At 52.7% G+C, this 14,040-nt stretch overlaps 1 protein-coding gene across 1 annotated transcript in view; it reads right to left on the bottom strand.

The window, feature by feature from the left end:
* Window positions 1-4,155: 4,155 nt before the first annotated feature.
* Window positions 4,156-14,040, bottom strand: part of WDFY4 (WDFY family member 4) — a 309,512-nt gene continuing 299,627 nt past the window's right edge. Inside the window, 5 exon segments of the mRNA XM_008576041.1 lie at window positions 4,156-4,314; window positions 5,587-5,698; window positions 9,447-9,531; window positions 11,427-11,609; window positions 13,545-13,724. Coding sequence (XP_008574263.1) covers window positions 4,248-4,314; window positions 5,587-5,698; window positions 9,447-9,531; window positions 11,427-11,609; window positions 13,545-13,724 — 627 coding nt within the window. The 3' untranslated portion in view covers window positions 4,156-4,247.

Raw genomic sequence — 14,040 nt, 5'->3', positions numbered from 1 at the left:
TTCCTATGGGACCTGTCAGGGAACCCTCTCCCCTGTCTCTAAGAAGTCCGAGGGTAGGAAGGCCAGACTTAGCAAATACAAATATAGACACCTGGCTACATGTGAATTTCTGATGAACACTGAATACTTTGTTAGTGTAAATGTGTCTCAGGCCTGTGCAGATGGAGAGGTGGGCACAGCTTGGGCCTTATAGGACCCTCAGTGGGGGAAGCCATCTCCTGGGGGACTCCACTGGGCACCCTGAGGCCCGTGGTGTGCTTTCACAGTCATACTTGAGAGCCCTGCCTGGCCCGGTGCCTACAATTAGAGGATGCCCACTGCGCTGGGTTTCCTTCCCTGACATGCAGAACCCGGGGACGCCCGGGGTGACTCCGTGATGAGTATGTGGGGAAGCAGCCTTCATGTGGAAGGTGACCAGAGCTGAGACTTCCGGGGGGAGCACAGGCTACGACATTACTTTGGGGTGGGTGTGGGGCCCTCATTGTCATGGGGGGCGCTGGTCTCAGGTTATCAGGAAGTTTTCACAGAGAGGATCTCAGCTGGGTGGAAGCCGGGCATGGCTACCGTCTCGGAGCTGAGCCAGGGGAAGTTGAGTGGAATGGGGGCCCCTTGACCACAGGGGCTGGGGAGGCCCCTCACAAGCCACCTGTCCTGAGGGTGCAGGTGGGCAGCAGAGGAGGACCCTTCCATCTCCCCCCACCCTGTTGCTGTCTGTCCTGAGTTCCTCCAAACGGGGACTCTGGAGGCCCTGCTTCGCAGGAGATGGTTAGACATAGGGACTGTGGCGTCTGTTCCACACCAACGATGCAGACTCTGTGGGGCTTGGAGCCTAGAGCCGGACTTCCACTCCAGGATGTTTCTGAAGCAGCAGATCCGAAGGCGTGCACCCCTGCTCCGGCCAGAGAAACCTGTGGGCGGGTGAGCTGCCCGCAGTGGTCAGCCTGCCGTCTGTTCTTTCTGTGCCTCTCACCAGCCCAGCCACAGAGCTTCTCTGTCTCCAGGGCTCTGGCACTGGGACCGGCTCAGCAGGAAGAAACACTGGTGAGTGAGTAAGTGATAAGTTGAAAGCTTGCATCGTGTGGGGGACAGACACGCTGCTTCATCCTCCAGTATTTTATTTTATTACTAAATGAGCAGATACGATTCTATCGCACAGCAAGCCCAAGGTAGACGCCAGGATCTCATTTTACAGACGCAGACACTGAGGCTGCAGTGGGCGGGAAGTGGGGGTGCTGGGAGTGACCCTCACATCACGGTCTCTAGACGCTAGACTGTGCCCTAAGGCTTGGCGTGGCCCCTGCTCCCAGGTCCCCTCGGCCCCACTGGCCTCGGTGTGCCGGGAGGTGGTACATCCACATGGCCCTCGCTCCCAGGTGCCACAGCCCGCACCCCTGCCAGCAGCCCGGCCGCCCGCTGCTGTGGGCCTTGGTCTGAGCCTGCGCCTGCTCCCCAGCCTCGCACCGCTGCTCTGGGCTTCCCTCCAGCACTGAGAGCCCCGGGAGCCCCAGCGCCGGCTGGCCAGACTTCCGAGGCCACCAGACCTGCAGGAGTCTTCCGTCACCGAAGTCGCAGAGAACGTTTGGACTCTGTCTCAGCTGCACCTGGGCCATCCTGCCCCCTGGCCCTGTCCCAGCCCTGTCCTGGGCCAGCTATTCTCCCCACCCAGGGCTGGGGGCGTCTGTGCTCCCCTCTGGGTTTGGGTGCAGAGCAGTTTCCCTCCTCCAGGTAGTGAGAACTGGTCCTGGAGGAACACCCTGGGGCGCTGGTATAAGGCTTTAGCGCCACCAGGAAAGAGGCTGCTTCCAGCGGGTCACCGAGTCTTCCCTGACACCCACACAGGAGTGGCAGCAGTGAGCCTGTCTCCCCAGCCCGCCACAGCCTCCTCCCGGGCTTGCTCTGCCTGCAGCCCTCACGAGGCCTCCACTGGCTCCCGGGATGGCACCAACTCTTTCCCTGCAGGCTGCTGGCATGGTCCCCTGCCATGTCCTGGGCCCGGGGCACAACATGCCACAGTGCCCTCCAAATTCTTCCCACTTCCTTCACTGCAGTCGGCTTCACTCTGAGTGCTCGGACCTGCTGTCACTCGTAGCTGCTTCCACTCCCGGGACTGCCAGCTCTGAGCCACTGGCCACACGGCTCGTTCACTAGGCCACACGCCCTTACTCAACCAATGCTTGTGGTGCACACTGGGAGCTGGCCCGGGGCACGCTTGGGCAGATGCCTGTCCTGGCTGACTTTGCCATGCCCACGCACCCACTCAGCCTCCACCCCACCCTGATTGCATGTAGATGGTGCAGGAGGTAGTGTGATTGCATGTAGATGGTGCAGGAGGTAGTGTGATTGCATGTAGATGGTGCAGGAGGTAGTGTGATTGCATGTAGATGGTGCAGGAGGTAGTGTGATTGCATGTAGATGGTGCAGGAGGTAGTGTGATTGCATGTAGATGGTGCAGGAGGTAGTGTGATTGCATGTAGATGGTGCAGGAGGTAGTGTGATTGCATGTAGATGGTGCAGGAGGTAGTGTGATTGCATGTAGATGGTGCAGGAGGTAGTGTGATTGCATGTAGATGGTGCAGGAGGTAGTGTGATTGCATGTAGATGGTGCAGGAGGTAGTGTGATTGCATGTAGATGGTGCAGGAGGTAGTGTGATTGCATGTAGATGGTGCAGGAGGTAGTGTGATTGCATGTAGATGGTGCAGGAGGTAGTGTGATTGCATGTAGATGGTGCAGGAGGTAGTGTGATTGCATGTAGATGGTGCAGGAGGTAGTGTGATCCTTGGCCCTGGGGTCAGGGAAGAGCTTCTCACCCAGGGAGGGGTGCTCTGACCTGAGAAGTGCCTACTCCTCCACCTTCCCCTTTGCAGAGACCTTGAAGTTTACAGACAAATCAGTAGGTCCTAACCTTCCCTCACTGTTTTGACATAGCTGCATAGCACCTCTGCTTTGACTCATGCTCCACAGAGGCCAGAAGAACCAGAGTCTTAAGACATGAAGTCCACTTTCTCGCAATCTCAAGGCCTGGGCTTCATTGGGTGGGGACACCCATGGGGGCCTCTGCAGGGCTTGGAGAAATATGGGAGGATTAGTATCCTACATGGTTCCTAGAAGGGGGATCTCTGGAAGGGGAGGTGGGGCTAAGGAGCCTAGCCTCCCCAAATCCTTATGTACCCCACCCCTCAGCTAAATTTTATTAAAGAGGCAGGTGAACTTTCTTTCAAGGAGTTCTGAAAGCCTTGGGGTGGGGAGAAGACTACAGTGAGGGTGATGCTTTTGCTGCCCAACGACTGACCCAAGAGTGACTCAGGCACTAGAAGGACTGGAATTCCTCAGAGGGGTGCGAGCAACTTCCCCACCTGCTGCACATTTTCAAACGGAGAACGAAAGTCACGTAGTGGTCCAGATTTCCCTGGCATGAGATACAGCTCAGAATTGGCACATGGGCTGGCACAGACCTTGCTCTCCACTAAGGATGGGCCCTGGGAAGAGCCTGCCAAGTAGGGCCTTGCTGGGACCTACTGTCTGCTGTGGGCCATGGAGACAGGGCAGAAACCCAGGCGACTTCCCTGGGCCTGTGATGGGCAAGGCCCGTGTCCACGTCCTATGGCTCAGTCAGAGGCTGGGCCTTCTCAGCAGAGGCCACTCCCTCCCCACGAGCCCCTGCACCGTGGGCAAGACAAGAGCAGGGAGAGTGGCTTCCGAGGAGGGACACAGGAGGGACCGTGAGGCACTGTGGAGGTAGCCGTGCTTCCCCGCGGTTTTCTTGCCCTCCTAAGTACGAAGACACAACACTTAGTAAGGCAGTAAGTAGTATGAGAGGGAAATAGTGGTGATTTAAAACTCAAGAGCCCTTTTGCATTAGGAAAGTAGCTGCTTTAATAAAATAAAGACAATACAGTATTTTCCATCAGTTTCCAATAGGCAACCCCATTTCTTCAGTGCAATAAGCCCTTGATAAGGTGAGTCGTGTAATTTCGTGTGCGGCTTGGCGTCGGCAAGTCCAACTGTGCAGCGTGCTGCTTCCAGCCCTCTTACCCATTTTATGGAAGTCCCATGGGCCATGAAGAGCGTTTTGGGTGCAGAGCTCTGATTGCCAGAGGCCCCTTCCCTGAGAGCTATGGGGAGGGAAGGTCCGGGGGTTTCTTCTGCAAACAGAACCAGGCTCTGCATCACCTTCCCTGCCTTCTGTGGAGGCTGCAGCCCCTCAGGGACATGCAGCCATGCCAGAGCCTCCACCGTCTCTTTCTTCCTACCCATCTGCAGACCAGCAGAATATTCTCCCCTTCTCATCACCGACCAGGAGCTTGGTCTGGTTTCTTGGGAAGAGAGAGGAGAGACAAGAGCATTAGAGGCCACCTGTATGGAGCATGTATCTCAGCCAGCACTCAGGAAATTGCAGCATGGGGCTCAGTGGAACCCACACTTGGTCCTCATCGGAAGTGGGACACGTGGATAATGTTTTCACTCGGGGTGGCAGTGGGCTTTGCAGCTGTAGGGCGGTGGCTCCTAAAGCACAGAGGGAAAGCTCAGGATGCCCAGGCCCAGAGAGCAGGGTGAGGCCTTGCCTCCTCCTCTCCAGCATCTCCAGGTGAGCCTCTGTCCTGAGAGAGACAGAGCCAGGGCCTGGGCAGAACAAATGGCAAATTCTCCAGCAAAGAGTGTAGCTTTCCTTTGGTCCTCATCGGAAGTGGGACACGTGGATAATGTTTTCACTCGGGGTGGCAGTGGGCTTTGCAGCTGTAGGGCGGTGGCTCCTAAAGCACAGAGGGAAAGCTCAGGATGCCCAGGCCCAGAGAGCAGGGTGAGGCCTTGCCTCCTCCTCTCCAGCATCTCCAGGTGAGCCTGTGTCCTGAGAGAGACAGAGCCAGGGCCTGGGCAGAACAAATGGCAAATTCTCCAGCAAAGAGTGTAGCTTTCCTTTTCCCACCTCACCCCACCTCGGCTGGCATCTAGAACACTGTGCAGCACGTACCACCAGGGACACTGGAATGCCCACTCCAGGCCGGTGAGGGAGGAAGGAAGGCGGGCTGCCAAAGGTCAGCTGCCTCCCGAGACTACACTTCCTAGTGCAGAACTGGGTTAATGACAACACTTGCCTCCACTGGGTTACAATGGGGTATCAAGTGTCCTATCTGACACTTGGCAATTCCACATTGGCTTAGAGCCCTGCAAAGGCATGTTCTGTTAATCTGGGATAATCATCATATCAAAAGTTACAATTGGCAGTGGGATTCAGTAAAAAAGGCTCTCTTTAGGATAGAATTACAAAAATACTTTTACCTTTTGGATTTCTTTATGAATTCCCTATGAGCCCCTGCACTGTGGGTAAGTTCTTGGATATTTAAAACAAGACAGCAAGAGCATGCGTGTGTTAAAAAGAAAAAACCCACAAACAAAACAAAATAAAAACGGTTCCCGGGGCCCTACACAGCCTTGTCACCTGCACCCTGTGCATGGTGGGCCCCTGGGACACCTGTAGTGAGGTGGCCTCCCTGACCAGGCAGCATGAACCCAGAGCTGCTGGGACTTTCCTAGGGTTGGCCTCAGCGCCCTCTGCTGGAGGCCTTGAGGAACCAGGCTGTGCTCACCTGGACACAGCCAGTGCTGTCACTGCTGGGCTGGTCTTACTGGGCTTCCCTGTCAAAGCAATGCTGACGTCCAGCTCTCGACTCAGGGCAAGGTTCTTCTCCCACTTGTGACCTGTGGGGAGTGTGCGAGAGAATAGTTAGAACACCCGAGTGACTTCACACACGTGTGCAGGTGCATCCACACCCAGCACCACAAACACATACGCACACATTTATATTTGTGGTCAGCAACTTGTTAAATTGAGGGGGGAAATATATTTAATCTTGGCCTGTGCTGTTGCAAAAAGGGCCATCCCAATTTAATTTGCAGGCTGTGATAGTTACATGTGCTGACATGCCGCAGTATCCATTGTGTACCAAATTGGATTTGTGTATTATTGCTTTCTAAATTGCATGCCTAGTTCAGCAAAATTATTCATCAGTGTTTACTGGCTTTATGCTTAATAAGATGCCCCACAATACCTTGCTGCCAGGATGTAATGCAGACTGTAATTGCCTAGTAAAAATAAATTACATAAAGTCGGCATTATCAACTTATCTAAATCCTCTCACGCCACAACCAATAATTAAATGCTGAGAACGTTTTTTCAAAAAATATAACTCAATGATTGTTACTTCACTCATTTTAATGACTGCATTTGGGGACAGACAGTAATTCCTTCAACGTGAAGGGTGAGATAGAGAGACACCAGCTGGGCAGGTCCCTGTGAGGCCACTGTGTTGGACTCAGGGCAGCAATGATGCTGCAGCCCAACCGCCCTGGGGTGGCCACCTTATGTATGCAGACAGGCCCACGCACCAGGAAATGCATGAGGGGTCCCAATGGAAACTGTCTTGAAGCAGAACCAGGCATTTGTAAATTCTTGCTCATATGCAAACAATAAGCATTTCCAGAGCACTTTTTATGTACCAGATTGAGTCCAAATCTATGGGGTGATTCCTGAAATAAATTGTACTTCACTGGGTTGGTCTTTGCAGCAAATGACAAATAAGTGAATTCCAGCAGAAAGTAGATTGCATCTGCCTACAAAGGTAGTATCCTTAATATATTCAAAGATCTTCTTTCTTGCCTCTTAAGACATCTGAGGGATGCAGTAATATACACAGCAAAATGACACATATGCAAATATCCATGTGTCATGCCCAATCCAGTCCCTTTCCAACAAAACAGTTTTGAGCATTATTATAAGAACAACATGCTTCCTTATTAAGGACCTCCAGTGGGTTATGTTTGTAAATCTGCATGTGAATTTATTAACTCTAAACTGTGGCCCAACCTGATTTTTTTTTTCATATGTCTGTGTCATCATGTCACTTCACCCTAATCTGCCTTTGAGTTGTAATCACAACCTTGGCAGTCAGTTCAGTGGGGCAGTGACCTCGGGTCTGCACAGAGAGCAGGGGATGGATGTAGACCTGAGGCTCCCCTGGCCTGAAGCCATCTTCAGTTCCCTAATGTCATCTGTTGCTGTGTTCAGAGAGAAGCAGCTCTGAGAAGTTGCGTTAGCAGATTCTTGTCTGTGTCTACTGTTTTTCTGTCATCAGCACGTGACAAGGCAGGACACACAGGAAGTGCTGCAGTTTTAATGAGGGGGACACTGAGGGCCAGAGAAGATGCTGAGACAGAGCTGGGTCTAGAACCTGTTCCATGTTCTTCATCTCACTTCTCGTTCACCGGACCCCATCACCAGCGAGCACGACCCCACCTCAACAGGTGATGCCACATAGTAAGCTGAGTCCACTGGCACTTCCAGAACCGGAGGGATGGCTCTGAGGCGCCTTTTGTGCATCCATCTGTCCATCCATCTGTCCATCCTTCCATCCATTTGTCAACCATGGGCTGAGCTAATGCCTTTAGCCTACTGGGCCTCAATAGTTCTGGAAGCGGGCAGTTGAGCCCGACACTAGGATGGCGTGTGGTCTCCTGCAGGTGAACTGTAGAACCGCTTCATAAGCAGGCCAGGAACACAAACCCTGGGCTAGTTCTCTTCCAGGTGGGTGGAAATAGGGAAGGGTATGTGGCCCCTTCTCTCAAAAGAAGTGCTGAGTTCCTGAGAACACACAAGCCCCACGCTTCTTTCCTTCCGCGCTGAGGTGGGCTGATTCCTTGTGTCCTCCATGTACCCTGGAGAAACTAGGACCAGTGAATGGAACGTGGTTGCTGCTCTTTGTGATGTTGTTCTGGCTGTGATGTACCCTGGAGAAACTAGGACCAGTGAATGGAACGTGGTTGCTGCTCTTTGTGATGTTGTCGTTCTGGCTGTTGACGAGGATCTTCGGATGGTGTTATCTTGAAAGATGCGATTCCCACTACAGAGCCCAGACATAGCAGGAGCTGAGCAAATGTCTGTGTGTGCTTGCTTGATGAGGAATTCGTGAACTGATGACAGTAAATCTAGGAGGTGTGCACTACATTTCAGAAATGGACTGACTGAAAACGGCTGCTCTTTTCAGAAGGCAGCCCTCAGAAATCTGCAAAATTCTCTCCTCGGTATAATCACAGGTTCCAGGAAGCAGAGCAAACAGAAGGTACCAGAGGGTTCAGGGAGACAGGGGAATTCTCACTTCTTGGTAACATTTTTCTTTTGATTGTGGGACGCAATTTATAGCGGCCTCAGTTCTGGGTCAGACTCTTTGATGGAGACAGCAGAGAGAAGGGGCTGCGTTGGAGAAGGTGATGACAGCAGCTCGTTAGGTGGCTGTGGTGGAAGTGAGCAGGTGACAGCTGTGATGGTGGGTTGGTGCCTGTGGTCATGTGGACTGGTTGGTGATGGTGATTACGCAGCAGTATCTGTGGTTAAGGTTACTCTGCAGTCACGGTGGCTACTGTGGTGCCATTCAAAGGGACAATGGTGGTCTGATTGCTGGGTGACTTTGGGCAAGTCACTGTAACTCTCTGCCTAGTTTCCTTCTCTCTCACTGCTGGGTGCCTCAGTAACATCTACCGCAGAGGGTTGCCGTGAGAAACAACGGAAAGTGTGGCGAGTGTTTACAGTGCAGCCTGCTGATGGTCAGCTCTCTTCCACAGCTGCTCTATAATGGTGGCTCCAGTGGTGCTGGTGGCAGTGGCTGTGAACACCAGGAGGAGGAACAGACTCCTACTTCAGTCTTATCTGCCACACCCCAAAGAGGGCGTCGCTCCAGACTAGTGGTTCTCTTACTTTGGTGCACACCAAGACTCACCTGGGGGCTTGTAGAACACGTGAATTCTAACAACTCCCAATCTTTCCCTCATGGGTTGTGTTGAGTCACAGAACCCAGATCTACATTGTCAATAAGGCCCTGGGCAATGCTGGTGCAGGTGATCCCCATCCCACTTTGAGGAGCTTGCCCTGGGAGGTTGAGTGGTTGAGCCAGGGCAGTCTGGGGCTTGATGGAACCGCTTCCCTGCACCAGGGTAAGCGGCCCCTCCCTTGCACCTGTCTGCAGCCTGCCTGTGCAGGCAAGTAGCCACCTGGGTCCAGGCCCTGGGCTGGGGAGCTTGGCATTGAATAGTCATGCAGACAGATGGGGAGCATCAAACCAAGCTCAGCAAGGTGTGTCTCACCCTCCTGAAGCTCAGGAGCCCTTGACGAATGCCACGTCACTGTTCACATGTCCAGGAGCATCCTAGGGCTTGCTGATCCCTGCAGGGACCAGGCCAGGACTCAGCAGGCCTTCTCCATTTTACTTCACGTTCCACCATCAGCTCGTAGTAGGCAAACTTGCTCCCACCCCCCAAACATGGCAGCAACATTCAGAGCCCCAGTGGCTTCTATAGGCCCTCCAGACCTGGGTGGAGCCATAGCCTAGGGCCAAGGAAGGGAGGGGGAGGGAAGGAGGGCAGGGCAAGGGCGCCTGCATCCCTAGCAGGCAGGTACCTGTCAGGCTTGGAGGCTGAGCTGCAGGTTCTTCTGCCACGGCATGCCCGGGAACAGACAACTTCACATCCTCCATCTTCCAAATCTGCCCAGAAAAGAGAAAATGTCATAGGCTGGCGAAATGATCCTGTCTGCAGGCTCGGCGTGGTCCATCTCATTCCCCTACAGGGCCTAAGCGAAGGGAAGAAGGCAGACCCCCCTTTCACTTCTGACATTAATTTATTATCAGGAAAAAGGTTTTTTAGGCTTCAGTTTCCCTGCATGGAGGTTTGACTGATTACAACTATAGCTTGGATGAGTTCACTGCCATCTCTGTGTCCCTAAATGCAACTGCCTATCTCCAGGGACCAGACTCCACAGCCAGGTTGTTATCATTTCACTTAGCTGATGTCCTCTTGGCCCTAATGCCACCATTTCTGCAGGCCTCCCTCACCACTCAGTGAGGATGGCCTCCCCATCCTCTGTGTCCAGCCCTTGGTCCCAAGCCCTGTTCCTGGGTGCCCTCAGGCTGACTGCATATGGCTTCTCACTTGCTGAGTCTGGACTTTCTGTTGCCAAAGGACAAGGACCAGCCCCTACTCAAATGCTTCTGTGAGCTCCTCCCCAGGACTAGCCCAGCAATGGGCTGCTACAGGAGCTCAATTACCATGGAAGACTCCCACGCATACTTTGGGCAGGCACAGGAAAGAAATCTACCTACCCCTCAGCCACCCCAGCCTCCTCTGGCTGACCTGCAGTTGTGGACCACGCCCCACCAAGCCCAGGTCATTGTGACCTCCTCACGTTCCAGCTGGCCCAGCATAACCTGCTCTCTGCAGAGACCCTGTACCCCTCATAGGCCACAGAAGGGGCCCTGTAAGGATCTCACAGGGGGCACTCCTCAGCTTTGTCTCTGGATGGATGGATGGAGGGATGAGTGGATGCGTGAATGGATGGATGAATGGATAGATATATGAATGGATGGATAGATGGATGGGTGAGTGGATGGGTGAATGGATGAGTGGATGGGTGGGCAAGTGAATGAGTGGATGAATGGGTGGGTGAGTGGATGAATGGATGGATGCATGGACAGATGGATGGATGGGTGAGTGGATAGGTAGATGGGTAAATGGGTGGATGGAAGAATGGAAGAATGGATGGATGCATGGATGGATGAATGGATGGATGGCTGGATGGATGAGTAGATGAGTGAATAGGTGAATGGATGGATGGAAGAATGGAAGAACAGATGGATGCATGGATGAATGGATGGATGGATGGAAGGGTGAGTGAATAAGTTGATGGGTGAGTGAATGAATGAGTGGGTGAGTGGGTGGATGGATAGATGTATAGATAAATGAGTGGATGGGTGAGTGGGTGGATGAGTGAATGGATGGAAGGATGGGTGGATACATGGATGGATGGATGAATGAGTGGATGGGGGAGTGGATACATGGGTGGGTGAGTAGATGAACGGGTGGATGGATGCATGGGTAGATGAATGAATGGATGTGTGGGTGAGTGGATGGGTGGATGGGTGAGTGGATAGATGGGCGGATGAATGGATGGATGGATGGATGGGTGAGTGGCTGGGTGGCTGGGTGGATGGATGGAGAGATATATAGTTAGGAAAGTGGGTAGATAGATTAGTGGATGAATGGATTTGTGGTCAATTTTGGGTTAAATAGATGACACAAATATCTCTTTTTAGCACTGGAATATAATCTTTTGCATGTGACTATTTAGTGCTCGCTCCTTGTGACAGTGTTTATTTGTATGTGTTTGTGTGTGTGTATAACATCATAGGTATAGTTTTATTTATTTGCTTTATTTATTTATTGCCCTGGAAAGAGCCTTGCCTTTCCCTTCACTTGCCGTGGATACCTGTTCTGGGACAGCCTCAAATGCAACCTGCAGCTCTGGACCCATGGAGAAAGTGGGCAGAATGGAAATGAACACATTTCTTGTGCCATATCCCAATTCTGACCAAGACACACCTACCCGGACCATGCCATCTTGACTCCCGGTGATGATGACATGGCTTCTGTCCCATGCTGGCCCCTCCATCATGCAGCAGCAGGTTATGGCTCTTTCTGGGCCCCAGGCTGTGGTAATACTGGCCAGAGGCTGTCCATTGACATTCCATAGGGACAAGTGGGCTCCCGCACAGGAGACGATGGTGCCCTGCAGCAGTGAGAACTGGTGTCACTCTAAGCTGGAGTGGCTGTCTGCCCATCTGTGGCTCAGCTACCCAGTTTGTACACCCAAAAACTCCCAACCTGACATCTTCTGAAGACCGACCAAGTACCCCAAGACTGCCTGAGACACCCACTCCTTTGCAGCTCACGGGCCTGCTATGCTTTCACACAACTGTCAACTCTGGGTTCTTTCCACACTGCGATCATGTGTTTGGATACTGCTTTCCCTGGCAGACGCTGACTGCTTAGCCTTAGGCTCCTCTCAGATTCCTCTCCATGGCCATATACTGGCTGCCACAGAAGACCCAGCCTGAAGACCAGCCCTACTTCTGGACATAGAGCCTACTACACCTGTCTGGCCAGTCCTCCCCATGAAGAAGTGCAGGATATCACCTGGTGGAGGGCAGGGCACAGAGGCTCAAATGACTGTGCGTGGCTCATAAATATGTATGATACCCATCCAGAAGGGATTTCTGGGAAGAACTTTCTCAACTGCATCTCTGGAAATGTTCATGTCCAGAATTTTTGCTCCTCAAGGCCTGCCTATTCTGTACCCAATGGAATAGTGGCCATTGTCACCGAGGCCCCAGCTGGAGACAGGCCTTTGAGCCTTGCCCTAACCACAGAGGGATGTGGAAAGCTCACTACCCCTTCACAGCCCCCTGGGCTGGGCTCCATGGGACTTCCTGAATTGTTAGGGATAGTCTGCCTGGGACCAGGGACTGTCTGTTACACCTCTGCCCAGCACCCAGAACTGGGCCCAGCAAGCACATATTGACTTTGATTGGCTCCAGGACAATTTATCTTGGTACCAAGCTTCTCAGGTATGGGAACACAATTCCTTAAGAGTTTTATGTTCCCCCAGACCAGGGCTTCAGGCCTTCACCAATATATACCAACCCACCCATCCATTCACCCACCATCCACCAATCCATCATTCATTTGTCCACCCACTCATCCATTCATTTATCCACTTATCTACCCACAAATCCATCCACCCACACACTCCCAGTTATTGACCCATCCATCCATTCATCTGCCATCCATCCAACCATTCACCTTTCTGTCTGCCCATCTAACCATTCATCTGTGTGTCAGTCTGTCCACCCATCCATCCACACATTCATTTGTCTTCCATCTACACATCTAACATTAGTCCTGGATTCAAGCCTACCTGAAGCACCACTTTCAAGCAAATGTGGCACCAGAGGCTCTTCCATCATCTCCCCCTCCTCTTATGAGCTTTCTGCCTACTTTGTCCATGTTCTGGGCCCCTGGGGCTTTTTATGAGCAGATGCAGACTCCTCTGCATCCTCAGGGAACCCCATACTCCAGGATGGGGCTTCCAGCCTGGAAGAAGCTCTACATTGAGATATATGTCTCTCTCTGTCTCTCTCTGTCTCTGTCTCTCTCTCTCTCCACACACGCGCGCGCGCATGCACACACACACACACACACACACACACACACACACACACATAGAGACATTCCTGACAGGCTCCTCTTTGTTAGCCAGCATAGAGGGACAATCAGAGGCACGTCGTGCTGTGGAGACCAGAGGCACCTGCTAAGTCAACAGTGACTTGCAACTAAGAAGCTAAGTTAGTCAGCCATGCCCAGCAGGTCTCTCAGGACAGGCAGATCTTCTGCCCAGCTCCCTGGTGTGCATGGCAGAACAGACACTTCCCACTGCTCCCACCGCCCTGAGGGAGGAAAGTAAAGAAGCAACAATTAAAGGTAGACCCAGATGCTGCACATGCTGGTCTGTAGCAAGTACTCTGCACATTTGGGGCCCATTCCACACTCTGGGGCAGTCAGCATCTCTCTGTCCCTGGGTTTCCTCTTGGGTGCCATCCACCATGCTAACATGCAGGTTCACGAAGGTGGGGAGGACACAGCGTTGGAAAAACAGGAGCCTCACCGAGATGTCACTGATGTCAATGGCTGAGATGGCCTCCCGGTGGGCAGGCAGACGGGCCACAGGGGCGAGGTGGTCCAGGTCCCACAGGATGCAGGTGCAGTCCTGGGAGCCACTCACCAGGAGGCTGAAGCTGACCGATGCTGCCAGGCATGTGACTGCCTGTGTGTGTCCATACAAGGCCTAGAGACAGGAAACAGACCCACAGGTTAGGAGAGGGGTCCTATTGGGAAAATAGAATAGTTTGGTTAGTTTGGACCCTCCCCTAGGGTCCAGTTGGGTGTGGTTCAGCATTCTTTGTAAGCAAATTGTGTGTGTGTGTGTGTGTGTGTGTGTGTGTGTGTGTGTGTGGAGTTAGTGAGCATGTGCACCAATGTATCTTTTTAGTTTTCTTGCTATTTTTGTGTTCTTCAGAGAGAGGTAGAAAGAGAGAGAGAGAGAAAGAGAGAGAGAGAGAGAGAGAGAGAGAGAGAGAGAGAGAGAGAGAGAGAGAGAGAGA

This window comes from Galeopterus variegatus, unplaced genomic scaffold (assembly GCF_000696425.1).
Source record: "Galeopterus variegatus unplaced genomic scaffold, G_variegatus-3.0.2 Scaffold1276, whole genome shotgun sequence".
Classification (NCBI taxonomy): domain Eukaryota; kingdom Metazoa; phylum Chordata; class Mammalia; order Dermoptera; family Cynocephalidae; genus Galeopterus; species Galeopterus variegatus.
Note: the sequence above shows the minus strand (reverse complement) of the source record. Positions and strands in the feature narration are given on the sequence as shown.